This window comes from Panthera leo, chromosome B2 (assembly GCF_018350215.1).
Source record: "Panthera leo isolate Ple1 chromosome B2, P.leo_Ple1_pat1.1, whole genome shotgun sequence".
NCBI lineage: Eukaryota > Metazoa > Chordata > Mammalia > Carnivora > Felidae > Panthera > Panthera leo.
Window position 1 is genome coordinate 43,587,818 of NC_056683.1, and position 27,262 is coordinate 43,615,079.

General features: G+C 42.5%; 1 protein-coding gene and 1 non-coding gene across 3 annotated transcripts in view; one reads left to right on the forward strand and one right to left on the reverse strand.

The window, feature by feature from the left end:
• CLIC5 (chloride intracellular channel 5) overlaps positions 1-3,264 on the reverse strand; it is a 102,031-nt gene extending 98,767 nt beyond the window's left edge. Inside the window, exon 1 of one of the 2 annotated variants that reach the window (XM_042938955.1) lies at positions 3,027-3,264. In XM_042938955.1, the coding sequence (XP_042794889.1) occupies positions 3,027-3,080 (54 nt within the window). In that variant the 5' untranslated portion in view covers positions 3,081-3,264. Of the gene's footprint in view, positions 1-2,137; positions 2,534-3,026 lie in introns of those variants that run through there. The other variant, XM_042938954.1, reaches the window with a different exon arrangement.
• Positions 3,265-5,264: 2,000 nt separating this feature from the next.
• LOC122220829 lies at positions 5,265-5,372 on the forward strand. Its single transcript, XR_006203006.1, has one exon. It is a non-coding gene; the product is annotated as a U6 spliceosomal RNA (small nuclear RNA).
• The last annotated feature ends 21,890 nt before the right edge of the window (positions 5,373-27,262 follow it).

Sequence of the window (27,262 nt, forward strand, 5' to 3'; positions counted from 1 at the left end):
AAACCAGAATTGCAAAAAAGAAGGGGGAAAAATCAAGAGCTTTCCTGATTTTTTTTTTCTCCCATCAGTCCGGTTTTTGAGCTAATCATGAAGGCCTGCCTGGTTCTCATGGATTGCCTTCCTTTAGGGGCAAAACAAATAACAACACAGGCATTTTAGAATTCTTTTGGGGGCACTGAGGGCTGTGCAGTGAGCTTTTTGTATACGTGGAAAAAACCTTCAAAGCTGCCAACACGAAGTTCCCAAGGTGCAGGCAGAATTGGTCTCCGTGCCTAGTAGTGGGTCAAAGGGCTCCTCTGACTCTAAAGAGTCAATTTGTGTTTCAAATAGCTTTCAGGAACTTGACACTATGAAACTACCTGCTCCCAGGAAATCTGAGAAAGTCCTAGAATAGCTTTCTTCAGGGAGAGCCGTGAGCCTCCTGGCTTTGTTAAAGCTCTCCCTGTTCATTCCCTTCCCTAGGCCACAGGATTGGATGGTGAGGTTCAGGGCGCCCACTCCTGGCCCTTGGTCCAACAGGGCCCAGCTCTGGAGAGGACGCGACCTCTTTCGCTATCTGGGTCTGCCAAAGGACCTGGTAATCCTGCCCAGAGGGGACCCAGATACCAAATGAGGGAGACAGAAGCCACACCTGAGGGGAGACAAACAGGTTCAGCAAAGCAAATGACAGGCATAATTTCTATGGATTATTTTGAAAAATAAACCCAAAGAAGGTAACACCTAGCCAAAAAATATTTAACAGACCTTTGTGGTACGCTAGGGCCAACTGGGGAGGACCACTTACCAAGTCGTAACCTGATGGAGGTTTGGGGATTGTTCTGTTCGGTTTTAGGCATCAAAAGATACCAAAGACCAAAGGGTTGCTGTCAAGGTTTATGCAGATCTTATCCTTTTTTGGTGAAAATCTCTCATCAGCTTGGAGATAAGGGCAATTTGCTCAAAACAATATCTTTCCCATCGCAGATATATAGGTCTTTTCAATTCAGCGGGGAGACTCCTGAAAGGCACCAAGGAACTCTCCTCTCCTCACTCACCTGTGCCTTTCCTGGGAAACTTTGCATTTGAAGGCTATTTCCCGCGCCCCTCCCTCCCCCCCCCGCCTTGGCTCTCACGCCGCCAGCGCACTCCCCTCCCCCCAAGCCTGGCGACTCTCCCCGCACCGCCCAGGAGGCCGCTCTCCGGCCGCCTCAGGTTTCCCGGCTTCTGCGGTGAGCCCGCCACAGCGAGGACAGATCAAATGTTTCTTTCTTACACCGCACCACCCGCGGACCGGGAAACGCCGCCTCCTCCGCCTCCATGCTTTGCCTCCTACAGGTTGCAAATGAAATACAGCCGTTTGGAGGGTAGATTGTTTCTGCCCAGGGAGCGAGGCGACTGAAGTCAGTTTGTGCACTGTGCCCCTCCATCCCAGCCTGCCCCAAGTTGACCGGGGGTTTTTTTGTAGTTGTTGTTGGTTTTCTTTGTTTGTTTGTTTGCCAAACCTTGGCATTTCCTGATACTCCCCTGCAGAACCATGATTATGACAATAATAGTAATGTTGGCCAATGGAGTGTTTGTTTTCTGCTTTGCAGGTCACAAAGCAAGAAACACCTTTGTTTCCTTTGCTTTTTTTTTTTTTTTTAGTAGCTCTCAGCAAAAGAGAGAAAAGACATTTGAAGAACTGTTATTTTTATTTTGCCAAAGATAATTGTCCGGATCGGCAATGTTTCCTTTTCTTCCCTTCCCTCTCTTAGCCCTCTCTCCCACCCAATTTTAGAGGCACGCTCACGGCTCCAGGCAGGTTCCGGCCACCTCCCTATACCTTGAGATGGCCCTTAAGGACTAGCCAGAATCGCACCGGGCAGGGACCTGTAGCGGCGACCCGCTTGCTCTACAGCGGATCTGACAAACGGCCGGCCAACTCTCCAAGAAGACAGCCACCTGCAAGATTGCACCTGACTCCACAGCAGCCGGGAGCCCCGAAGCGAGGCTCTCTGGCTCGCAGGAAGGCCACCCAAGGGATCGCTGGGGCTGGGTTGTCCTCCCTGGGGAGGGTCCAGCGTCCCGGCTCTGTCCGCGCCCAGGCACGTGAGCCCGCGCAGCCGGGAGCCCGACTGCAGGCGCGACAGGTGCGGCGGGCGCAGGGACGCCGACCTACCTTCACGAAGAGTTCGATCTCGGGGTCCCTGTCGTCCCCGTTAGCTGTCGCCGAGTCTGTCATGCCGTCGGCGCCCGGGGCCAGCGTCCCGGGGCGGGGAGGCGCCACCTCTGCGGCGCCTGAGCCAGCGCTCTGCGCTCCTGCTCCTGCTCTGCGGGGCCCTCCTTGAGAGCGGCTATTATTATTATTATTATTATTATTATTATCGGATCTATTTCTCAAGCCGGGAACCGCAGTGTCTGACAGATCAAATGTCCCGAGAGATCACATGCAAAGGAGGAGAGGGGAAAGGTGGGTTCAAGGATGGCAGCAGGTCCCCGGAGCAACAAGTGCCGGGCTGCAGGGAGGTGTCACAGGATCCGCTCCAGTCAGCGATCCCCGCGTCGCCGCCAACGCGCCCAAAATAGCCGGAGGCCGCGGGGCGGGGTCAGCCCGGGCGGGGCTGGGCGGGAGGGGCGCCCGGCGAGCGCGGCCTCTGCCCTGGCCCCGGCCCCCGCCCCCTGCCCCGCCGCCCCGGCCCCGCTGGACCGGAGGCAGTCGCGGCCGACCCGGGCTGGCACCGCCTACGAGGCCCCGGGGACCTTATGGGAAAGGTAAAGGGAGGGAGAGGGAGTCCAAGCGAACGGGAAAAGAGAGGGGAGAAAAGATGGCTTTAAGTCTTATGTGTCATTAACGATGCTTTAGCTCGTCCAAGTTACTCGATTATTGGCGTTACCCACTCGGAAAGCCCCTTCCTGCCTTAGCCGTGCTCAGAGTGGGGAGGAGCTGTGGAGAGGGGGCAAGGAAAGAAAGGACCCCTATGAGGAGCCATCCTGGAGCTGGGCAAATGGGGTAGGACATGGGGTGGGGGTGGGCAGGGCTCATGTCTAAGGTAGAGGGGTGAGCCAACCTGGTCAGGGGCAGCCGGAGCCGAGCACCCGCGTCTTGCTGATCTTCTAGGCATACTTTTTTTCCCACTTTCTTCTCTTGTCTCTTCTTTTCATTCCTTTCTTTCCTAGTCAAATTTCGTTCTCTGTTTTGTAGTGAAGTATGATGCACATATGGAAAAATGCACGTATCACAAATGTCCAGTTCAATGAACTGAACTCACCCATGGAACGCCAGATGAAGAATTAAAATACTAACTACACCCCCAGAAGCTCCTTTTGGTCTCTCTTCTCTTCCTTTCCTCCCCCTCCACCCCTCTCTTCCGCCAGAGTAAACATTATCTTGACGTGTAACAGCACTTGTCCGGAATCTTACAGTAAATACAGTATATATACTCTTGATGTTTGGCATCTTTTGCACACCATTACATTTGTGACATTCATCCATTCTGTTGTGTGTAGTTGTAAATCATTCATTTTCATTGCCACAACTTAACATCCGTATTTTTGGTTGATGGACATTTGCATGGTTTCCAGTTGATGACTACTGTAGATACTGCTGCTATGAACATTCTATCAAACATTCTTTGGTGATAACATGGACACTTTTCTGTTGGGTATATCCTTAGGAGTGGAATTTATAAGTTATAGCGTACAAGAATGTTCTTGAATAGACACTGCCAAAGGGGTTGTACCAATGTATGTTCCCACCTTTCATTTATTTTAAAAATAGGTACAAAATCTTTTGCATCTGAAATCTGGTCAACTTTCATTTGTTTTCTCTGCCTTCTCTCTAGCTAATCCTGTTGCTGCTCTCTCTTGCCTTGCTCACAAATAATGCATTTATTTCACAGCTTTGTAAGAAAAAGTAATCCCTTAATAATAAAAATAACTAATAATACTTGTTACGTACCAGACAAAAAAAAGCACTGGAGATCTTAACTTGTTTCATCTTTACAGTTAGTGTTATTATCCCAGTGTTCCAAAGGGGGAAACAGGTTTAAAGTATTTAAGTAACTTGCCTCTAGTCATTCAACTAGAAAATGGCAGATTTGAACGCAGAAAGACTGAGCCTCTGCTCCCAACTACTCTACTAACTGCCTCTCTCAAATTTAGTGCATGCTGGGTAAGTCATTCTGAAGAAACAAAGACACTGTCCTGGTCTGAATGGAGATTAAGTTCCATTTCAGGATAATAGTCACATGGAAGGAAGACTAAGGCTGTCACATGAATTGGGCTCCATAAATCAGCATGTAGACAGATTATTCACCACAGTGGGAGTGGGTAGACAGAAAGGCCTCATAAAGCAGAAGGCACTCCGCTGAATCTTCCTGAATGGCCAGGCACCTGACAGGCAGAGAAGATGGCAGGGTACCCTGACCACCCTTTATGGCAGGCCATTTCCCCAGAAACCACAAGTACAAATGTTCCTTTTCACTGAAGTCGCCAAGCCCAACTTGCAAGCCCTCACAATACACTACAGCTTAATCAAGGTGAGGTCTAATTGCTCTCCTCCTCCTTGGTTTCAGGCTTACATCACCAAAGCCTTTAGAGAAACAGTCACCTTCACAGCTCGTACATTCTGAGCCAATGACTGCATACCTTCACTGCATGCTGCACAGACTCATCACTTCCTGCTCTGGACTGCAGACAATATTTGCAATAGCGATGTGGCAGAGGTAAATAAAATTATATGCGTGAAATGCCCTTGAGGGTTTTTTTTTTTCTTTAGATGAAAAATGCTTTACACGTGTGATCATGTTCTTGGCTATGATCTAAACAATGTATGGTGTGACCTCCACTTTCCTGACTTCCAGCCTAGCAGAGTTGGCTTCCATTTTGTTTTCTCTAAACATCTACTGCTTACTGCTTATTGGAAATGAACCAGTTCCCTTTTAATCTCTAGATAATACCTTCCATTTGGACATCCCTACAGACAACTGATAGTTTTGATATTCTAAATCTTCATGTTGCCACACACACACACACACACACACACACACACAAGTCAGCGTTGGTGATGAAGTACCTTTGTGCATATTTCTAGTTTTTAAGTCCACATTCTGCTTTCACTCAAGATAAAAAAAATCTTTGTTTTGTACCCTTTAATGTCAAATCATAATTGGTTAGAGTCTATTCCAGCATTGTCCAGAGAAAAACACTTCCTTGATCATACACTACTTCTGATAATCATAGTTTCACACAGTTAGTGCAAGCTTTGGGTAACTATTTACCAGGAAAGCACTTCAAAGACATATTTAGTGCTCACTTTGGCTGCACATATACTAAAATTGGAACAGTACAGAGAAAATTAGCATGGCCCCAATGCAAGGCTAGCATGTAAGTCTGTGTAACATCCATACATTTGTATGATTGTTGAAAGCAAAAATTATCACATGTCTTACGGGGTTTTAAATATATTCAGACTCAAATGATATGGCATAAAGGTGAAGGTAAAGGGATTTACATAGTGGTAAGGTTTCTTCAAGTGGCAAACTATGACCTCTAGGCAGACTGAGAAAAGTTAGGTATGTATGTCATAACCACTCCTAAAGCAACAACTATAAAAGTTATATAAAGAAATGTAGTAAAAAGCCAATAGGTAAATCAAAATGGAATGGGAAGAAATTTTCAAATAATCTAATAGGCTTGATGGGGGGACAAAGAGAACAAACATAAAACTTACTGTTAGACGGCACACCTAAATCCAACCATATGAATATTTACACTAAATAAAAATGATCTAAACACATCAATTAAAAGCTGGAGATTGTTGGATTGGATTTTAAAAGATACTCAGCTCTACAATGTTACAGAATCTCACTTCAAGCATAATGATACAGATAATTATAAGGAAAAGGATGGAAAAAAATACCATGCAAGCACTAATCAAAAGAAAGTTAGTGGTTATATTCATATCTGACAAAATAGACCCCAGAACAAGGAAATTATCAGCGATAAAGTTGGATATTACACAATGATGAGTCAACCCATCAAGAAGATATAACAACTCTAAGTGTATACGTACCAAATAAAAAACTTTCAAAATATGTGAAGCAAAGCTGACAGAACTGAAGGAAGAAACAAATACACGAATATAGTTGGAGACTACAAAATTTTTTTCTTAGTAATTGATAGCACAAATAGACAAAAAAAAAAATCACTAAGAATATAGAAGACTGAAACAGTACTACAACCAATTTGGCCAAATGAACTTTTATAGAATATCCCATCTAAATAACAACAGAACTGGGGCGCCTGGGTGGCTCAGTCGGTTGAGCGCCCACTTCGGCTCAGGTCACGATCTCGCGGTCCGTGAGTTCGAGCCCCGCATCGGGCCCCTGTGCTGACAGCTCAGAGCCCAGAGCCTGTTTCGGATTCTGTGTCTCCCTCTCTCTGACCCTCCCCCGTTCATGCTCTGTCTCTCTCTGTCTCAAAAATAAATAAACGTTAAAAAAAAATTAAAAAAAAATAACAACAGAACCCACACTGTTTTCAAGTACGCATGGAATAGTCACCAAAATAAACCATATTCTGTATCACAAAACAAACATTACATGTAAAAGAATGAAACAATACAAATATAATCTCTGACTATAATAGAACCAATTACATCAATAAAAAATGTTTCTGGAAAACCTCTAAATATTGGGAAATAAAGCAATTCACTTTCAGAAATTCATTGGTTAATAAAGAAGCCTGAAGGATAATTATAAAATATTTTGATCCGAATGTAAAGGAACACACAATGTATCAAAATTTGTGGGATGTAGCTAAAGCAGTTCCTAGAAAGAAATTTATATTTGAAATGCTTATTTAGGAAGGGAATAAAGATCTCAAATCTAAGCGTGTACCTTAAGAAACCAGCTAACCCTAAAGCAACAAGGAATAAAATAAATATAAGAAAAAAAAATGAAATTGAAACAAGATAAAACAATGGAGAAAATCAGTGAAACCAGAAGCTAGTTCTTGTAAAAGATCAATAGAATTAATAAATTTGTCTCTGGATTTGCCAAGAGAAAAAGAGAGAAGGTGTATTTTATCAGTATCAGGTGTGAAAGACGGCTAGGAATGCAAACTTCACAATCAGGAGAAGGTAATAAAGGAACAATATAGGCAACTTTTTGCATGTAAATTAGATACTTAAATGAAAAGAACCAAATCTTAAAAGACACAAAACTCATTCAAGAAGTAGGAGATAACTCTAAACCATAAGAAACTCTTAAATACAGAGAACAAACTGAGGATTGGTGGGGACGGGAGGGGAAAATGGGTGATGGGCATTGAGGAGGGCACTTGTTGGGATGAGCCCTGGACATTGTATGTAAGTCATGAATCATGGGAATCTACTCTCGAAGCCAAGAGCACACCGTATACTCTGTATGTTAGCTAACTTGACAATAAATTATATTTAAAAATAATAATAAAAGTAAATAAAATAAAAAACATTGTAATCAAAAAAAAAAAGAAATAGGAGATAACCTGAATAGTCCCATATACACTAAAGATATTGAATTCATAGTTGAAAATCTTCCCAAAAAACCCCTACCAAAACTCAAAAAACTCCCAGGCCCAGATGTCTTTATTAATGGATTCAACCAAATCTTTAAGAAAGAAATCATAGCGATTCTTTTTTTTTTTTAATGTTTATTTATTTCTGAGAGAGACAGAGACAGAATGCAAGTGGGTTAGGGGCAGAGAGACAGGGAGACAGAACCTGAAGCAGGCTCCAGGCTCTGAGCTCTCAGCACAGAGCCCGACACGGGGCTTGAACTCACGAGCTGTGAGATCATGACCTGAGCCGAAGTCAGACGCTCAACCGACTGAGCCACCCAGGCGCCCTGAAATCATAGCAATTCTACACAATCTCTTCCAGAAGTAAGAAAAGGAGGAAATAAAGATCTTGTATCCAGAATTTGTAAAGAATTTTCACAACTCAAAGATAAGAAAACAAACAACCCAATTAAAAATTGGCAAAAAGAGGGGCACCTGGGTGGCTTAGTGGGTTAAGTGTCCGACCTCAGCTCAGGTCATGATCCTGCATAGGGCTCTCTGCTGTCAGCACAGAGCCCGCTTCAGATCCTATGTCCCCCTCTGTCTACCCCTCCCCCACTCACGTTCTCGCACTCTCAAAAATAAACATTAAAAAAAAGTTGTTTTTATTTGGCAAAAAGAATCTGAACAGACATATCCCCAGAGAAGACATGCCAATGGCAAATCAGCACATGAAAAGATGATAAATGTCATGATTCAGCAGAGAAATAGAAATAAATACAATGATACCACAGTATACCTATCAGAATGGTAAAAAATATATACACGTGATAACCTCATGTGGTAGCAAGGATACAGAACAACTGGAATTCTTGTACATTGTCAGTGAGAAGGCAGAATTGTACAGTCATTCTGACAAAACACTTTGGCAATTCCGTGTAAAGTCAAATATATGTTAACCATAAGACTCGCTCGTCATCTCCTGGATATCATCCTAGAGAGATGAAAACTTCGGTTCTCACAAAAGCCTGTACATGAATGTGCATAGCAGAATTTATAATTGGTGCAAACTGGAGACAACCTAAATGCCCCTCGATAGCTAAATGAATAAAAAAAAAATTGTGGTACATCCATACAATGATATACCACTTAGCCATTAAAAAGAATGAATACCTCCAAAACACGGATGAATTTCAGCTGTATGTACCAAGTCAGAGAAGCCAGTCTCAAAAGATTGCATACTGAATGGTCCCACTTGTATGACATTCTGGGAAGGCAACATTATAGTGATGGAGAGCAAATCAATGGCTGACAGGATTGCAGAGGGGTGGGGGACTACCAAAGGGTAGCACAAGGGAATATTTTCAGGTGATGGAACTATTCTGTATCCTGTCCGTGGTGGTGGTTATAGATGTTTCTGCATGCATGAAAACATACAGAGCTCTAAACCAAAAAAGAGAATTTTCTGTAGGTAAATTTTTAAATGATCAAGATTCTTTTCTTTTTAATGTTTTTATTTATTTTTGACAGAGAGAGAGAGAGAGAGAGAGAGCGCATGAGCAGGGGAGGGGCAGAGAGGGGGAGACACAGAATCCGAAGCAGGCTCCAGGCTCCGAGCTGTCAGCACAGAGCTGGATGCAGGACTCGAATTCACGGACTGTGAGATCATGACCTGAGCCAAAGTAGGACGCTCAACCGACTGAGCCACCCAGCTGTCCCTAAATGATCAAGATTCTTAAAAACTGCAGAAAAAGGTAAAACTACTAGATTTTATTTTTACATCCCCTTTCCACACATTCTTTGCTTCAAATCCTTAGTCTCAGATCTCATCTTACCGTTGACTTCAGATGTATGAAACGGCTCTCTGTTCCATGAGACCTGGTGCTCCTAAGTATAGTCATTCAGTAAAATAGAAAGAACTTTCATTGAAATAAAAAATGAAACAACAAAATAAGCATATTTAGACTGAGAGCGAGTGCGTGTCTGTGGTAAAAGGACATTCAGTATGAAATAATGATGATCCTTTTAGGAAGATTTGGTAGAAATGTTCACCTTGCCCAGTGCCAGAGTAGAAGAACGTCAGTAGATATAAGCTCCAACTTTTACGTACCTAATGATATTCACTCGAACCCACTCAGTCTGCCCAGGGTAGCAGCTACTTCTGTGAGAATTAGATTGTTCCACTCTTACGTTCTTCACGGAGAATCTCTCAGACAATCCCAAGAGCTTGAGGTTCAAGCTGAGGGGACAAGTAGGTTTTGATGGCAGCTGCAGGAGCATCAATTACATCGTGTCTCTGTGAGGGGACCAGGTGGGTGTAGACAAGAGGAGGTGAGTCCTGGAGGAGTTACAATCCCATGAAGTCACTGGTTGGGCTGTGAGGGGGATTAGGGTGGGTTGCTAGTTCTATCTATCCCTTTATAAACTAATGTGATCTTGGGCGTGCCTAACATTACCAGTAATCTCTGTCCCCACCGCAGTCGGCCTACAGACTCCCGGGGAGAGCCTGGGAGTGGGCTGGACTGAAGCCAGGGGTCCTTGTCGACAACCTTCACTCATCCCACTGATTCACCCATACTCATTCTCTCCACCAGGGTTTTGGGGAGCACTGCTCATATGCTTTCTAGAACCCTCTAAGAACACGCATTGTGCACATCACCTCCTGATGATAAGCAGTCTTTGCTCCTGCATTATTCCTTCATGGATTGAGTCAGGACTTTTCCACAAAAGTAAAGTCCCCTTGAGGACAGGAATGCAGTTTTATGTCTCTTTTGCATGACCCTCAGAACATAACAGTTCCCTGCTATAAACTTTTAAACAAACAAAAACCACTTATCAAACAAACTGTTGATAATTCAAGTACAAGTGTACATGCTCAAGAAAATAGTTGTTGGTGGAATGAATTAATGAATAACTGGAACTTTCTTTCGCAGCCTCCTCCTCCACTAGAGAGTCTGCCCTTACTTATATTAACTCAAAGGCTGACATCACTAAAATGGTCATTACAATGCGGGGGGGTTTGTAAAGATTCTAATTTTGAAGTAAAACATGGAAAAGAGTTTGTAATAATAATAATAGTTAACATTTACCAAGGGCCCACCATGTGCCTGAAGCTCTGAATCTCTTATGAGCTCTCTTCATCTCTATAAATAACCCTGTGAGACAGGTGCTATCAGTCCCATTTCACAAATGAGGAAGCAAAGACTTAAAAAGATTAAGTAACTTGTCCAAGATCACACAGATAATAATAAACAACACAGCTGGTATTCTGACCCAGGTCTCTCCATTGTGAAAGCCCATTTTATTAACCAGCATGCTTTACTGTACGTGAGAAGCAGGATGGATTTGGAGGAGGCTGGGATGATGTTAGAGACTTAGAAATTGCTTCCTGAATTGCAGTCAGTGAATAACTGGTTTTGGATAAGAAATGGCTAGATTTGGGGATTCTAGAATCCCTCTTCACTCTGCTTAACCCAAGAGACACCAGAGACAAGCTGAAAAAAGAAGCAGGGACCAAAATGTGGTTCATGAAAAATAAAAAAATACGGAGCCCCTAGAGAAAGGAAAGCTGTGGGAGACAAGAGGCCAGGGAAAAGTGATCTGAGGTCATGTTCTGTTGCATCACCATGAATTTTTGGCAAGATTTATTGCTCTGGTAATTGTCTCACTTAATGGCAAAGTTCATACTTTAGTCACAGCAAGATCACATTAAAATACAACTATTACATAAGTATATTTTTAAAAACCTTGGGCCAGATCCAGGATAAATACATAATTCAAAATACATAATTAATAATAATTCAAATACATCATTTGTAACAAAATCCCCAAAATATGTTGACCCATATTACTTTTATACACACAGCTAATTTTCTTTTGGCCAACAAGCCCATCTTGACAATTGACGAGAGATCAAAAAAGGACATGGTGTTAAAGAGGATCCAGGCTGGAGAGAAGCAAGGTAAGGAATCTTGTGGTGTGGAAGTCAGCTTGTCCATGGGTGGGAGCAGAATGAATTGAGGGAAGTGGGAAAATGCCCATGACCAAGCAGATTAGAATTCTGAAAGGAAAAGTGAAGAGTTGTTATAATGATTGACAACTAGAATCCATTTGCCCTTTTGTTAAAGGAACCCTGAACTTTCTTTGGAATCTGCACCTGTTCCATTCACAGCCCATTAGCTTCAAGCGGAGCTTCCTGATTGGGCAGGTAACTTGGATTGGCCAATGGGAGCATTGACTCCCTGTGAGCACTATGATTCGTCCAAAATGGACACATGATCAACTTGGGGCCAATTTTCTGTTTTTAAAATGGAAAAAAAAAAAAGGTCTTCTAATAGACTTGCAAAGCAAGCTACTTAGTGTTGCGTTCATGACATTCTCATTTACAGTGTAGTTTGTGAAGAATCATGTTTTAAAACTGTAATTATGTTCTCTAGTTAAGAGAACATAGTTAACTAGTTAACTAGCAAAGCTAGTTAAGGCTGTTTCTTTGTAACTCTTAGAAGACGTTATATGAATCCTCATTACGACATAGTAAAAACAGCTCAGACTTTGCTCAGATTTGGGGCTTTTGTCAGAAATGTGCCTAAGAGTCAGTCTTTCCTTCTGTTGGACTTACGGAGAAACTAGGATATGGTCCTGGAGCTGCCTGTGCTATGTAGCCACTGCTAAGACAGTATAATTGAGAGTAAAGCCAACAGAGAGAAAATGAGGGCCAAAAGCTGGAGAAGGGAAACCCAAGTTCTGATGTCTTGTTTGAGTGACTAGATGAGTGACTTGTTGAGTGACTAGTGGTCCACATGATAGAAAAAAGATTTCAGGGCTCTTGTAAGGTGGATAGGAGTCAACAGCACAGTGATGCCTTTTTAAAAAGGAGGCTGCATCCTAAGATGAATAAGTCATAGTTTTAAAGTTCCAGACCCTCTATATAGGCACTATTTAGTCTTTCCAGGCTTGTAAGCCAAAATACAAAATGAAAGTGAAAATACGTCCAGAAATTGGCAGAGTTGCAGAGAAGCTCCGTGTGTCAATTTAAAGCAATAAGACAAATGATACAATCATAAAATTATGACTCCATGCATCAATCTTATTTTTCAACAGAGAATGTCTTATACAGTGAAAAGAGCACAGGGCTTGGATCCAAAAGTTCCAAACTCAAGACTTGGCTTCTGTCACTTTCTAGCCTTATGCCTTGATGATCAACCCTCCCAAACCTCAATTTCTTTTATTTTGTTCTTTTTCCAAACCTCAATTTCTTTTTCTGTAAATGGAGGTAACTGTACCTTCCCTGAAGTTAATGTAAAGTTTAAATAATATTATTTATGAATACGTGTAATTCATGCAGCATATTGACTATCCCATAAAGAAAGAACAAAAGAGCTGCCTCTCCACAAATGCATAGAAGACAGCACTGTGTTTCATAGGTAGTTTCTCACTTAATCCGTCACTCCAACCCTATTCACGAGGTAGCTACTATCATGGCTCCATTGTGCAGAAGAGAAAACTGATACACACAGATTAGTTAGTAAGCATAGCTAACCAGAAAACTCTAGAGCTGGGATTTTAACCCCAAGACACTGACTCCCAAGTGTCTGCTTTTATGACCTCAATGAATGAGGACTATTTAGTATTATTTTATTATTAATGAATTAAATAAATGAATAAAAAGAAGAGAGAGAGAGAGAGAGAGAGAGAGAGAGACAAAAGGCTCCAAGTGAAAGCTGAAGGTCAGCTACTGGAACATTCAAATGACAAAATAAGAAATGCCCCCAGGTAAAGAATGGAATATATACCCTGTCGTCATTACTCTGACCACGCTGGATGGCCTCCCTCCTTTATCTGACTGTCTCCCTCTTCTAATGTCAGCTCTTCAAGCTACATAAGGAATTATTTCCAGAATGGCATAGAATATTTTTGAGAACCTTGCAAATTCCTTCTTGGAAATGGGTAGAATTGATCTAACCAAATTGTTTTTTTTTTAAAGTTTATTTATTTATTGGGGGGTGAGGGGAAAAAATATATATATATGTATATACACACACATATATATGTATATATTCACACATATATATGTGTATATATATGTATATATTCACACATATATATATATATGCAGAGAGAGAGAGAGAGAGAGAATCCCAAGCAGACTCCACACTGTCAGCCAACGTGGAGTTGGATGCAGGGCTCAAACTCAAAAACCGTAAGACCATGACCTGAGCCAAAATCAAGAGTTGGACGCTTGGGGCGCCTGGGTGGCTCAGTCGGGTGAGTGCCCGACTTCGGCTCAGGTCATGATCTCTCGGTCTGTGAGTTTGAGCCCCGTGTCGGGCTCTGTGCTGACAGCTCAGAGTCTGGAGCTTGTTTCGGATTCTGTGTCTCCCTCTCTCTGACCCTCCCCTGTTCATGCTGTGTCTCTCCCTGTCTCAAAAATAAATAAAACGTTAAAAAAAATTAAAAAAAAAGAGTTGGATGCTTAACCAACTGAACCACTTAGACGTCCCACCAAATTGTTATTTTAAAAATAACCTATCCTAAAGGTAGGGGCAGTTATATATGTCCATTGCACCTCTAGAAGTCTAAAAACATATCTCTATTTGAGTCTTTTTTTTTTCTTTCCATTTATTTCCTTGTATACATATGTCTCCTTATTTTAGGATCTCAGAGAGACAGAATACAACATTTCTATGCCTTATTAGTTGGTCATAACTAGGCAGATACAGAAGAAATTTATCTCTGCAGCACTGTAACAAGTGGCTCTCTTTAATCTACATTCAGGAAAAAAGCTTTGATTCTATTTTTTGTCATATATTTTTCCCAACTGTGCAATCTTTTATGATCTCCCAGGAAGATTAGCCTTACTGCCGCAAAACTTGATGGACAGAAAATCAGAGGCTTGTCTAGAATTGTTTCAATTTCCTTCTCCTGGAGAGAAAGCAGAAAGCACTTCAAATATCTAATTTTGGCTAACTTCGGCAAGCATACCTTGGTCGTGTTCTATGCCAGGCACTGTGCTCAGTGCTGGGGAATACATGTGTGAGTGAGCCCTAGCCTCTGTTGCAAGGAGCTCACAGTGCCTACAACAGAGGGGTGCTCCCGCTCTTCGCCCCATTTCTAGCTGAGGAGGTGCAACGTGTTTGTAAAAACACAGAATCGAAATAAGCCTAACAGTATTGAGAAAAGATGCTCGTTGCCAAAATTTTCGTAACCAGAGTAGGAGATAGATGTACACTTGGGTCCACACCAGCTGCCTCCCAAATGAGTCCTCTCCCACCAAGTCAGCGATGGTCAGAGGTAATTCATCATTTCCACGTCATGTTTCTGTTGACCACCTGTTACACACCAAATATTCTTGGAGACACTGAGTGTATCTTGGGGAATAAAACACTTGTGGATAGCCCTTGCTTGGTGGGCCTTGCAATACAGGGTAGGAGATAGGACAAACATGTGAACAAATAAATAGACGCATACTTATAAAATGTGATAGATACTTTCTGGGAATCTGGGTTTCAATGCTAAAGAATCACAGTGGAAGATGAGGGAACCCCGCTTAGGCCATGCATGGGGAAAGCTTATCTAAGGAAGTGACATTTAAGCCCAGACCTAAAAGATAAAAAGGGGCTGGTCATTTGAAGACAGAAGGGAAAAGAGAAGTGAACAGCACGTGTGAGGGGCCCTAAGGTAGGATAAAGTAGTTCATGCTTGAGAAACTAAAGATCTAGCTTGAATTCCTCCATGTATCCCTTTAGGGGTCCATGCCGTGGGGTCCCAGATTTACCTTTTCCTACATAATTATATGGACAAACTTTTGGAATATTAATACCCTCTTGGAGAAAATGTGCCCAGAGGCTTTCATTCAGTGAAAAAGTTGTATCTTAAAGAAATAATGGTGGCACCACTGAATATACGCTGAGTTGGTAGCAAATCATGCTCTCTCTTGCTCTCTAATGCTTCAGAATTTCTTTAGTTAAATACACTTTGGAAAGGGTTGCAATTCACACTTGTACAAAGACAGACATTAACCTAAGACTCCTTTGCAATATATGCTTTTCACTTCAATGTCCCTCACGCTTTGGTTTTGCTCACTGGCTGCATCTACGACAGGCAAAGACATTTGCAGGATGGCAAAACCCACTCCCAAAGGCTGAGGTTTTGTCATTTTATGATAGAAGATTGCATTGAAATCCATTCAATTCCGTTAAAATTCATTCTTTTTTTTACCTTGCTTTTTTGGAATCTTGTAAACACAACCATTGTCACTTTTTTCCTCTCTTGAGAAATTAAATCCCAGGATGATAAAAGCTGAACATGGAGTCCATCATTTGTCTCCCTTCGACACATCACAGGGTAATTCCATCAGTAGACATTAGGCTTAATGACCTTAATGAAGCCTCCCTATGTTAGGGCCCAGAGGGTCAAACTGCTGACCTAAGCTCTGCCTTACTCACGGCACCAGCTCTCTGGTCAAAGTCCTTATATTAAAGGGCAGAGGATACAGAACAGCCTTGCCAAAGTGGTCTGGCCAAGTTCTCAAGTCAAAGCCAACTCCTCTGCTCCCTCCCTCTGGTTATAAAGATGCATGTGTGCCCATCATGTGGGTGCTGACTAGCCAAGACCCCTTGCCCTTGTGCCGAGAGATCACTTGGCAGTCAGAGTGTCCATTCTCTTTTTATCCCTCGTATCTCATACCAAGTAGGCACTCAGTGGGCATTTATTCCATAAGTGGGTTGTATAAATGAGCGAATCAACTTGAGTATAGTTCACACACACTTGACAACTGTTTACATGGAGGCCTACAAAGTGTAGGCTTTCTGTCTGGCATCTTCAAACAATCTTAGCATTTGCATGAAACTTCTAGAAATATTTCTTATTTAATGATTGTCATAGCCATAAAAAGTAGAACAGATATTTTTCTTGTTACCCCCATGTTAACAAGATCAGGGAACTCAGATTCAGAGAGGAGGAATAACTTGTCCCAGTCCTCTGCACTGAAAAGTGGCAGTGCCCGCACGGGCTTCTGTGACTCTCTGATGTACCTTGATGCCTTTATACGGTACATTGTCTCTCCTTGAAAGCTAGGCTCTGGGTCATTCAAGCTGACAAATATTATACAGGAAACTAACTCATGCTGATAAAGGGCTAAAAGAGACCCTTTCCCCAATCTTGTTGCTCAGGGGAACCCATCTTGTCACAAAGAAGAGTGTCCTTGGCTTTGACCTTGCAGCCCATATCAGTGAATCCATTTTTCTTCCACCATAACAAGCAAGCTGCTTCTGGGCTGTGAAATGAATCTCTGCGAAGGACACTCTAACAACTGATGGGTGAGTAGCTCATCCTCACTCAACAGTAAGAATGCACTGCTGGGCTCCCCTGCTCCTGTTAGCATCAAAAGGACTTCAAGGATCTGGGCCACACAAATCCATCCAGATCTGCAGTTGTGATGGGCCCTCGAAGGGACAATAAACTGACGTTGATGTTGTGCCTGGTTATGAGTTACTTATGGGTAAGGCTCATGAAGACCCCTGCCTTGAAATCCAATGCCATCCAGAATTCATTCCTTCATTCCCAGATTGTAACTTTTAGCCTTCATCTGTTCCCTGAGAGCCTCATCCCAATATGTAACTATTTGAGGAATATACCCCTTGGGTGTTTCCTCAAGGACAACATTTCCAAAATGCCACACTAATAACTTTCTTCCCGACATCCTCTCCTTACCCTGTATTTTCTTTCCCGGTCAGTGACACCGTCATCTCTCCAGTCACCCAAACCAAAACCAAGCCCATATTTTTGTTTAATTCCTTCATCATCCCCAATCCAATTAGTTACCAAGTCCCTACCCAAATCGCTCCACTTTTCATCCTTGTAAGCTGCAGCTGCATTGCTTCATGCCCAGATGGTCATAGAACATTCCTGACTGCATTCTGTCTTGGCCACCCACCGCGCTCCTCAAATTGACCTTCCGCCTGGCAGCCAGGGTGAGCCATCTACAATGCACGGCAGATCACCCAGCCCAGGCAAGAAACCCTTTGGCAGCTCAGCATGGATCACACTCCCTGGCATGATGTGACCTATCTGCCTATCGGGACTCCTCTGGCCTGAGGTGCCAGAGATTCTGGGAATCCTAATATGGTTTGCTTTCCTAAGTACACACCCTGCTGTCCCATACCTCCATGTCTTTGTTTCCATTATTTGACTTTCCTCGTGTTTCCTCACTCAGCTAACTCTCTCTCATCCTTAAAACCCACGCCTCAATAACATCCTATGCACATCTCTACTCTTGCACTATTACTTTGAAATTATTTGTTTATGAATCTGCTGCCTTCTAGATTTAAGACCTTCAAGGACAGAAGACCTACTCATCCCTCCATTCATCACCTCTAACGTTGTAATTATCACTTTACACAGCCACAGCCCAACAGATCTTCTAGCTTTTTGAAAGGACTGGTGTTTCTTACGTGTGTTTCCCTGTGCCCAGCACAGAGCCAGATGCATAGAATGTGTCTAGATCTGCCTGTCTGTCTACAGTCACTCATTTGTTTGAGAAATAACTTAAGATCGTATTTCATTCCAGTCACTGTGCTTTGCTCCAGCTCTTAAGGTTTACACGCCGAACGATGTATGTGGTGGTTTTTAATAAGCTGCTGGTTCTGATATCTTGAGTAAGCGGAAAAGGACTCCCTCGCTCTTCCCCCGCTCCGTGGATTTGCTCTCTGTGGCGCGTGACCATTTGCTGTTCGCCACAGATGCCACGGTGAAAATAAGAAAGCACAGTGTTTGGCAACACAAAAGTGAGCCTTGACTCCATGGTAAACGATAATGAACAGTTCATTCACAGGAACACAGGGATAAGAAGGATCTGAAAAAGCACACCGCTTAGCTACAAAACTGAAATTGTACCAATGGGATATTTTCTCACTATTTAATTGGTAAAACTTTTTAAGGACTCACGAAAAAAGTTGTGAGCAAATATGCCATACAAGTAGGGACCTTACATTGGTACAACCTTTTGGAGGTCAGCTATCTATCAAATTAAAAAAAAAATTTTTTTAACGTTTATTTATTTCTGAGAGAGAAAGAGAGACAGAGTGAAAGTAAGGGAGGGACAGAGAGAGAGGGAGGCACAGAATCTGAAGCAAGCCCCAGGCTCTGAGCTGTCAGCACAGAGCCCGACGTGGGGCTCGAACTCACAAACCGTGAGATCATGACCTGAGCCGAAGCCGGACGCTTAACTGACAGAGCCACCCAGGTGCCCCAGCTATCTGTCAAATTTAAAGACACAGTTGGGTCATACGAAGGCTCAACAGGCCCACTGATAAGAAACTCTTAAGTGAACAAAGGGTCAAAGGTGTTCACTGCATTATTGTTTGAAATAAGAAAAAACTAGGAGGGGACTAAATGTCCATCAGAAGATAGATTAGGTACGTTGGGTACATCCATATAATGAAGGATATCACAAAAAGAACATATATGGAGTTCTTTTCCATGACATGGAAAGATGTCAGGATATATTGTTAAATGAAAAAGAAAACAAATTATGGAAAAGTACATGGGTGTTTTCATTGTAAAATATATATAATCTTATATTATATATATTGTCTGGAAAGCTACACCTAAACTGTGAATAATGGTTATTTCGGAATAGTTGGATTAGGAGGGAAAACATTACAATTTTTACTTTTTACAATTTTTACTTTGTGCGTTTTTTTGTTTTTTTTTTACCACAGGTGTCTTTTCTTTTCCTTTTTTTTTTAAATTAAAAAAAAAATTTTTTTAACGTTTATTTATTTTTGAGACAGAGAGAGGACAGAGTATGAACGGGGGAGGGTCAGAGAGAGGGAGACACAGAATTGGAAGCAGGCTCCAGGCTCTGAGCTGTCAGCACAGAGCCCGACGCGGGGCTCGAACTCACGGACCGCGAGATCGTGACCTGAGCCGAAGTCGGCCACTTAACCCACTGAGCCACCCAGGCGCCCCTTTTCTTTTCCTTTTTAAAAGTTTTATTTATTTTGAGAGAGAGACAAAAGGAGAGCAAGTGGGGGGGGGGGGCGGGCAGAGAGAGGGAGATACAGAATCCCAAGCAGGCTCTGCACTGTTAGCACAGAGCCCTACTTGGGGCTTGAACACACAAACCATGAGATCATGACCTGGGCAGAGCCCGAGACTCCTTGGATTCAGAACCCTCATCCCTTCGCCAAACTCTCACACTAGCAGATCTTACTTTCCTCTTGTCCGTTTATTATTTTTTTAAGCTTATTTATTTATTTTTGAGAGAGTGGAGGAGGGGCAGAGGGAGAGGGGGAGACTGAGAATCCCGAGCAGGCTCTGCACTACCAGCACAGAGCCCGATGCAGGGTGTGAACCCACAAACCATGAGATCATGACCTGAGACGAAATCAAGAGTCAGATGCTTAACCGGCCAAGCCACCAGGCGCCCCATCCTCTTGTCCATTTAATAAACACACACCGAGACCTTCCTACTGCTGTTGTCCTCACATCTGCCCACAGAGAGGAACTCAGTGAGTCAGGCTGCAGTCATATCTGCATTTTAAAAGTGCATCCCAGGAGTAGGCCACTGATGACACAAAGACCAGCAGTCCCAAAGGGTATGGGACCAGAGGAGTTTCCTAGCACAGTCTGAACCAATCACTTAAGGAGCTTCTTAAAAATGCATCTCTCGGGGCACCTGGGTGGCTCAGTCAGTTGAGCGTCCGACTTCAGCCCAGGTCACGATTTCACGGTTCATGAGTTCGAGCCCCGAGTCAGGCTCTGGGCTGATGGCTCGGAGCCTGGAGCCTGCTTCCGATTCTGTGTCTCCCTCTCTCTCTGCCCCTCCCCCATTCATGCTCTGTCTCTCTCTGTCTCAAAAATAAATAAACATTAAAAAAAACTTAAAAAAAAACGCATCTCTCTGGGCCCTTCCCACAGACACTGAATCTGAGGGTGGGGCCAGGAAACTGGGGGCCGGATACTTTCCTGTGGCTCTCCACAGCCTTTGTACCTTTAGTCTGCACACATTTGGGTGTCCTTGACAATATCAGGTTAGGAAAGTTAAGTTTTGATTCTGAAAGCTCCACAAAGACACCAAATAGAGAAGGGGGAAGAAATACCAAAGAGTGGAAGCCTAGCATCACTTTGCAAAATAAAATTTCTACCCATAGATGTGTTTATCTATAGATGATCTATGTCCGGGAAGAGTCTTTCCTGCTTTGCCCTTCCTGTGCTGACCATCATTGTAACCAGTAGATTGATCACCGCCAGGATATCTGTTTAATAAGAATGAAGCTTTATAAAAAATCGCCATTGATGCTTAAATGACATCTGCAGAGCCAGTTTTAACAAGAAGCAGAAAACATCACCATAAAAGCTATGTTAACACAAGGGGTTATTACTTTTTCAGGGTGACATTGACATGTTTGAGGAAGACCTAAGGTAAGATCCTACGACTTCTATTCACCACTTGCTAATATAACAGAAACCAACCAACCAACCAACCAACCAACCAAAGATGCTCTTTGAGATAATGCCAGAGTAGCTTCTCCCCATTACTGGAAGAGTCTAAAAATCTTAAAATACTGGAAGCTCAAATTTGTTCCTAGGGAGACCCTTCCTCTGTCCTGTGGGATCAGTCGTTCTTAAACGTGGCTGCATTTGGGGACTAAATGATGTCACTGGTCTGGGATGCAGCCTGGGCTCTGAAATTCTTTGTAAACTCCTCAGCTGATTCTCATGGGCAGCCAAAATTGAGATTGTTGCTTGTTAGAGAATTTTTTTTTAATGTTTCTTTATTTTGAGAGAGAGAGAGAGAGTATGAGCAGGGGAAGGGCAGAGAGAGAGGGAGAGAGAGAATCCCAGTTTCTGCACTGAGCTCAGACCCTGACATAGAGTTTGATCTCATGACCATGAGATCATGACTTGAGCCAAAATCAAGAGTCAGACCCTTAAACGACTGAGCCACCCAGGTGCCCCTAGAGATTCTTTTTAATCCCACAGATGTGAGGCAAGACCTACCCTCCGGGAAGCCCTGAGCCAGGAGATAATCCCAGTTCAGGTGCTTCAGGGTGAGACGTGTAACATGTTGTCTACGTATATATGGGTGATGGGAGTCCTTGCTTTGGACACTGCATCACATCTTCAACCCACCCCTGTTTTCTGCCTTACTTTGTGGGACAGCGCCCTGTGAGCCTGACACAGGCTAACCTCTCACCTCAAAGCCTGCACTTTCAACCTGGTGTCTCAGACCTTCTCAAAGCAAAAGGGGCCCCCAGCTGATGGAGGACAGAGCAGGCATTAACTGTGGGCTCAAACTGTGTCACGTGGGCATTAAAGGAGAGAGTACCTACTCAGGTTTGGAGAGCTGGATTACAATTGCTGGGTGGTGTTGAGCAAATCATCTAAGCTCTCCAAATCGTCAGTTTCCTTATTGACGAATAGAGCTACTAATACTTAATGTGAGCTCTTGTCCTCGGCATTCAATGACATAAAGAATGTGAAATTATTTGATTTGAAATAGGGGCTCAACACATTACACATTTTTACCCGTATCGTTTTACTTCATCCCAAATAACCCTGTAAAGTAATTAAGGTAGATGGTATCACCATCATCTTGTGGGGAAAAAATGCAGATCTCGAAAGTGTAAGTGACAAGCCTCACGGTTCAAAGAATATCAAGGGCAGGACCAGGCCAGGAATTCAGGTGTCTTGGCTCCTAATGGCCACCTCCTCCTCCCTATTTTATATTGTGCTGTGACCTCAAAAGACAGCAGAAATTTTCGAGTCTTTGACAAATATTAGAAGAAAAAAGAAGGGCGCCTAGGTGGCTCAGTCGGTGAAGTATCTGACTATGGTCATGATCTCACGGTTCGTGAGTTCAAGCCCTGCGTTGGGCTCTGTGCTGACGTCGTGGAGCCTGCTTGGGACTCTGTCTCTCCCTCTCTCTCTCTGCCTCTCCCCCACTCCCTCACTCTCGCTCTCTCAAAATAAATAAACTTAAATAAAAAAGCCCACATAATTAGAACTCTATACATTTAAAAAAGAAAAAGAAGAAAAAAGAGCTAATGAAGCAGAAGATGTTTTCCTTTAAGCAAAAGGCACTTTGATAAAGGACAGGTGTAGCCATTTGTTTCAGAATGTATTGTTTACACAAGCGTGTTTTTTTTTTTTTTTTTTTTTTTTTAATTTTTTTTTCAACGTTTTTTATTTATTTTTGGGACAGAGAGAGACAGAGCATGAATGGGGGAGGGTCAGAGAGAGAGGGAGACACAGAATCGGAAACAGGCTCCAGGCTCCGAGCCATCAGCCCAGAGCCTGACGCGGGGCTCGAACTCACGGACCGCGAGATCGTGACCTGGCTGAAGTCGGACGCTTAACCGACTGTGCCACCCAGGCGCCCCACACAAGCATGTTGTTTAATGGATACCTGGCAATCCTCCCATGCTTCAGTTCCTCTTAAATGACATAACTGCCTCAGCTCCCCTATCAATGCCTCCGTCTCTCCCACGAGTTAGATTTGCTTGCCTCTAGATGTTGAATGTCTCACAACTGCATTTGAAAACTCTGGTCTGGATCTGCATCGAGCTTGTGCACAAGCTGCCTCTATCCCGGGCTCTCACTGTGGCCATTTGGGCAGAAGTCACTGGCCATTTTGCATAGTTAGTCAAGTGACTTTTTAGACTGGGGCCCCAGGTGACCCAGGAGGGGCTGTGTCATAGCTGGGGTGGGTTTTCAATAACTTCCCCACTCATGGCCTTGCCTATGTCCTCCCTGTATTCAAATGTTAAAGTCCTACCTTGCCAGGGAGACTTTTCTGACCCTCTCAACCTACAGTGATTTATTCCTTTTGAAACTTGCGGTCTCTTTTAGTTATCTCATTCGGGACTTACTTTAACTTTTTTCCAATTTATTTATTTGCATCCTGCTTTTTTAATCTTAAGCTGTGTTCTTTTATAAACCTGTCCTTTCTCTCTGTAAATCTTATCTCCTCAACTGCACCACCATGTCTTTGAGGTTAAGGACGATGTTTCATACTTTTTTCATTTGTTCCCAGGGCACAGACAGTGCTAGAATCATGCTTAGGAAGTATTTGTCAAGTAAATGAATGGGTGTTGAACAAACTCAGTGGCTTTGCAGAATATCAATTATTTTATTAGTGGAGTCCCAAGCGTTCAACCTTTATAAACCTTATGGGTTTTGCAGTATAACGGTTGTGAACGCTTGTTTTGAAAATAATACGGGAAATCTTAGTCTTGGGAATTCCTGCCTTCCAAATTCTCTGTCCGTCTCCTTACTCCAAAATTACAACTAAGACAATAACTGAGGTCTCCATAGTATATTCTATAAAAGCTGAAAAAACTGATTTTAAGGCTCTTCCAGAAGAACAAGCAGGAAAAAAATACCAAAAAAAATTATTTTCCATACTTAGTTTAACAACTCTTATTTAACCTCAGCTCTTGACATTAAAAAAATTTCAGAGATATAATTGATACATAACATTATGTTAGTTTCAGGTATACAGTATAATGATTCAATATTTGTATATCTCGTGAAGGTCTTAACATTTTTTACAGGTGCTACATTTTGTCTCTTTTGCTTCCCTCATGAATATTCAAGAAATGCCTCCATAAGAAGGTCATCACTGTCATTTAGGTTGGTGACTATTAATTATTTCTTCTTTTACTCACAACAGTACTAAGGACTTCTTTTGCAAATGGATATCCAAACCTTGATTTTGGCTCAAAAATCAAAAGCACCTGGGTGGCTCAGTTGGTTGAGCATCCGACTTCGGCTCAGGTCATGATCTCGCGGTCTGTGAGTCCCGCGTCGGTCTCTGTGCTGACAGCTCAGACCCTGGAACCTGCTTCGGATTCTGTCTCTCCCTCTCTCTCTGCCCCTCCCTCGCTCATGCCCTGTCTCTCTCTCTCTCTCTCTCTCTCTCTCTCTCTCTCAAAAATAAACATTAAAAAAATTTGTTTTAAATAAAAAAAAATCAAAAGCACAATCTTTTGATCACAGTTTATACACTGAATGAGATAATTGGCAAGCTTGGAAGAACAAATTACTTCCGTTGTGTGTTGGGGCAGAAAAGGTGTGTGTGGGCACATAACCAGTGTTCTGTAAGAAATTAATGGAAGCAAAAAGGAATTAATAAATAAGCGGATAGACAGTCTAAGGAACTGCGCTGACATCCAAGGGCTTCCTTGGTTTGCTGAGCAGTTCTTGCCTATCCTGGGTGTGTAGCAGGGATGTGGTCATCCCTGGGTGGACAAAAGTACAGGGGACGTATAAGCGGAGAATCACAGGAAGGATGGGTATTTGGTTACCGATTCACCAAAAGGCAGGTCATTCCGTGGGTAGAAGACACTGAAATTGTATTGAGAAGATTAACCCAGTGACAAGGAGCCTCAGAGGCCGAGACCTGGGTCTTCAGACCCAGCTCAGGACCTATTGGGCTCATAGGGCTCACTAACTAATATTAGTTTTTCATTTGGCAAAGCTCATAGACCCAGCCTCTCAAGTACCTATTTTGTGATAGCAAACATCTTAATTCTAAGGTGAAAGGGACCTAGGAGCAAACCTGATCCAATGCCTTTATTTCTCCCTTTTCATATTGATAGATTTTTTTTAAAAAAAAATGGAGACCATGATGTTTTATCCACAGTTAGTGGATTGCATGGCTCAGTAATATTTGTTGAAGAAGTAAATGAATGGAGAACTCACCTACTTCTGCTATGACTGCAAAATCTAATCTCCAAGCTTAATAACCCTACCTTTCAGAGAGGCTCACCCAGGTGGGTCCTCAAAACCCCAAGATGCCATTAGTGCCTGGGGGCAGTGCTCTATTTCTGGAAGAAAGGGAGCAAACTTCTCAGGGGTCCATCTTTGCGATGATTTTGCCAACTTACACCCCAGTCTTGACTGCTACTCTCTGCTAAAGTCAGCACATAGGAGCCCCAGACAATGGAAAAGGAGAGAACTTGGAGAAAAGGAAGTTTAAGTGGCCTCAAAATCCCACTTCACATGACAGTTTTCCAGAAACTCAGCCCTAGCGTGCTCGTCCAAAGTTGGTTTACATTAATGGATATCCATGTGCTGGGAGACTCTGTTTTTCCCAGATTAGTTCGTCTGGAGGCCCTGCTTTTCTGAAACATTTTGGCTTTAAAGAACATGTCATTGTTTTTACTAATTTGGATGTTCCTTTTCAAGTGGCAGAAAAAATCGTTATGGTATCTGAACTGTTTATCTAAGATTTTGCAGTTACCGCAAAAACTGATGCATTGGAAAAGATAAATTCATTAAAATTACTTGTATCCCGATACTTAGGTGATGAATCACTTCATATTGCTGTAAAATCTATATACCCTTATGATAAAAATACCATTAACTGCTTAGATAATAATTTAGCTCCAAATAATAAAATGATTTGGAAAGGAAAAATAATACTATGAATAATGGGAAATTAAATCTTATTCATGAATGCAAAATCAAATATTCTTTTTTTTTAAATTTTTTTTAACGTTTTTTATTTATTTTTGAGACAGAGAGAGACAGAGCATGAACAGGGGAGGGGCAGAGAGAGAGGGAGACACAGAATCGGAAGCAGGCTCCAGGCTCTGAGCCATCAGCCCAGAGCCCGACGCGGGGCTCGAACTCACGGACCGCGAGATCGTGACCTGAGCTGAAGTCGGACGCTCAACCGACCGAGCCACCCAGGCGCCCCCAAAATCGAACATTCTTAAAGTAACAAACTCTCTGTTCATATGATAACAATTAAAGTCTCCATAGTATGTTTTCTAAAATCTGATTTTAAGATTTCTCCAGAAAAACAAGCAGGAAAAAATAACCAAAAAGTTTTTCCAAAAGGATTAGTGAAAGATTTATTTTCTAGATTTTAAAACAAGTGACAATTACCAAAACTATGTGATATTAGATTAAAAGCAAGGAAGAAATGATGAGATAGAGTATATATTTTAAAAGTAAATTAAAACCATTATAAGAACTTACTACATGAAAAAAAATACAATGCAAGAAATAATCATAATTCAGTACGTGGGCACAATTGAATCACAGTACAGAGAATATATTAGATTCATACCTCATATCATATACTTATAATAAATTTTGGTCAAAACAAAATGATGAACATAAGAAAACTAGAAGAAAATAAGCATATTCTTTCCAACTAAAAAAGGGAGAAATACTTCTGATTCTCTAATGTTATAATTAGACATAAAATAGATGTTATAACATCCAAAAACCAAAAGAGCTTAAAAGATAAAATATAAGTGAGAAGGGGCACCTGGGTGGCTCAGTCGGTTGAGCATCTGACTCTTGATTTCAGCTCAGGTCATGATCCCAGGGTCCTGGGATTGAGCACCGCTTTGATCTCTCTTTCTCTCTGTCCCCCTCCCCCCCGCCCTTGCACTTGCTCCCTAAAATAAAAAAAATATGTGTGTGGGGGGGGGGAGGGGAAGAGTATATGTTATAAATGTTAAAGAAAAGTTTTACCATCGAAAAAAATCAGGAATTGATCTAATCATTTGAGGTCAATATTCAGCTTTCATGTAAAATGAGGTCATAGGAAGGTTTACACACAAGGAAATGTAGACAATAAATCACCATATGGAAAAACGCTCAGGCTGAATAGCAACTAAAGAGATGTAGACGAAAGAATTTGAAAGACCACAGAACGTCAATTAAAGTAAGTGCAGTCATTGGCGCTACAGAGAACGGGCTTTGGAGTCTGACTAATACAGATACGGATCTCGGCTTTGCC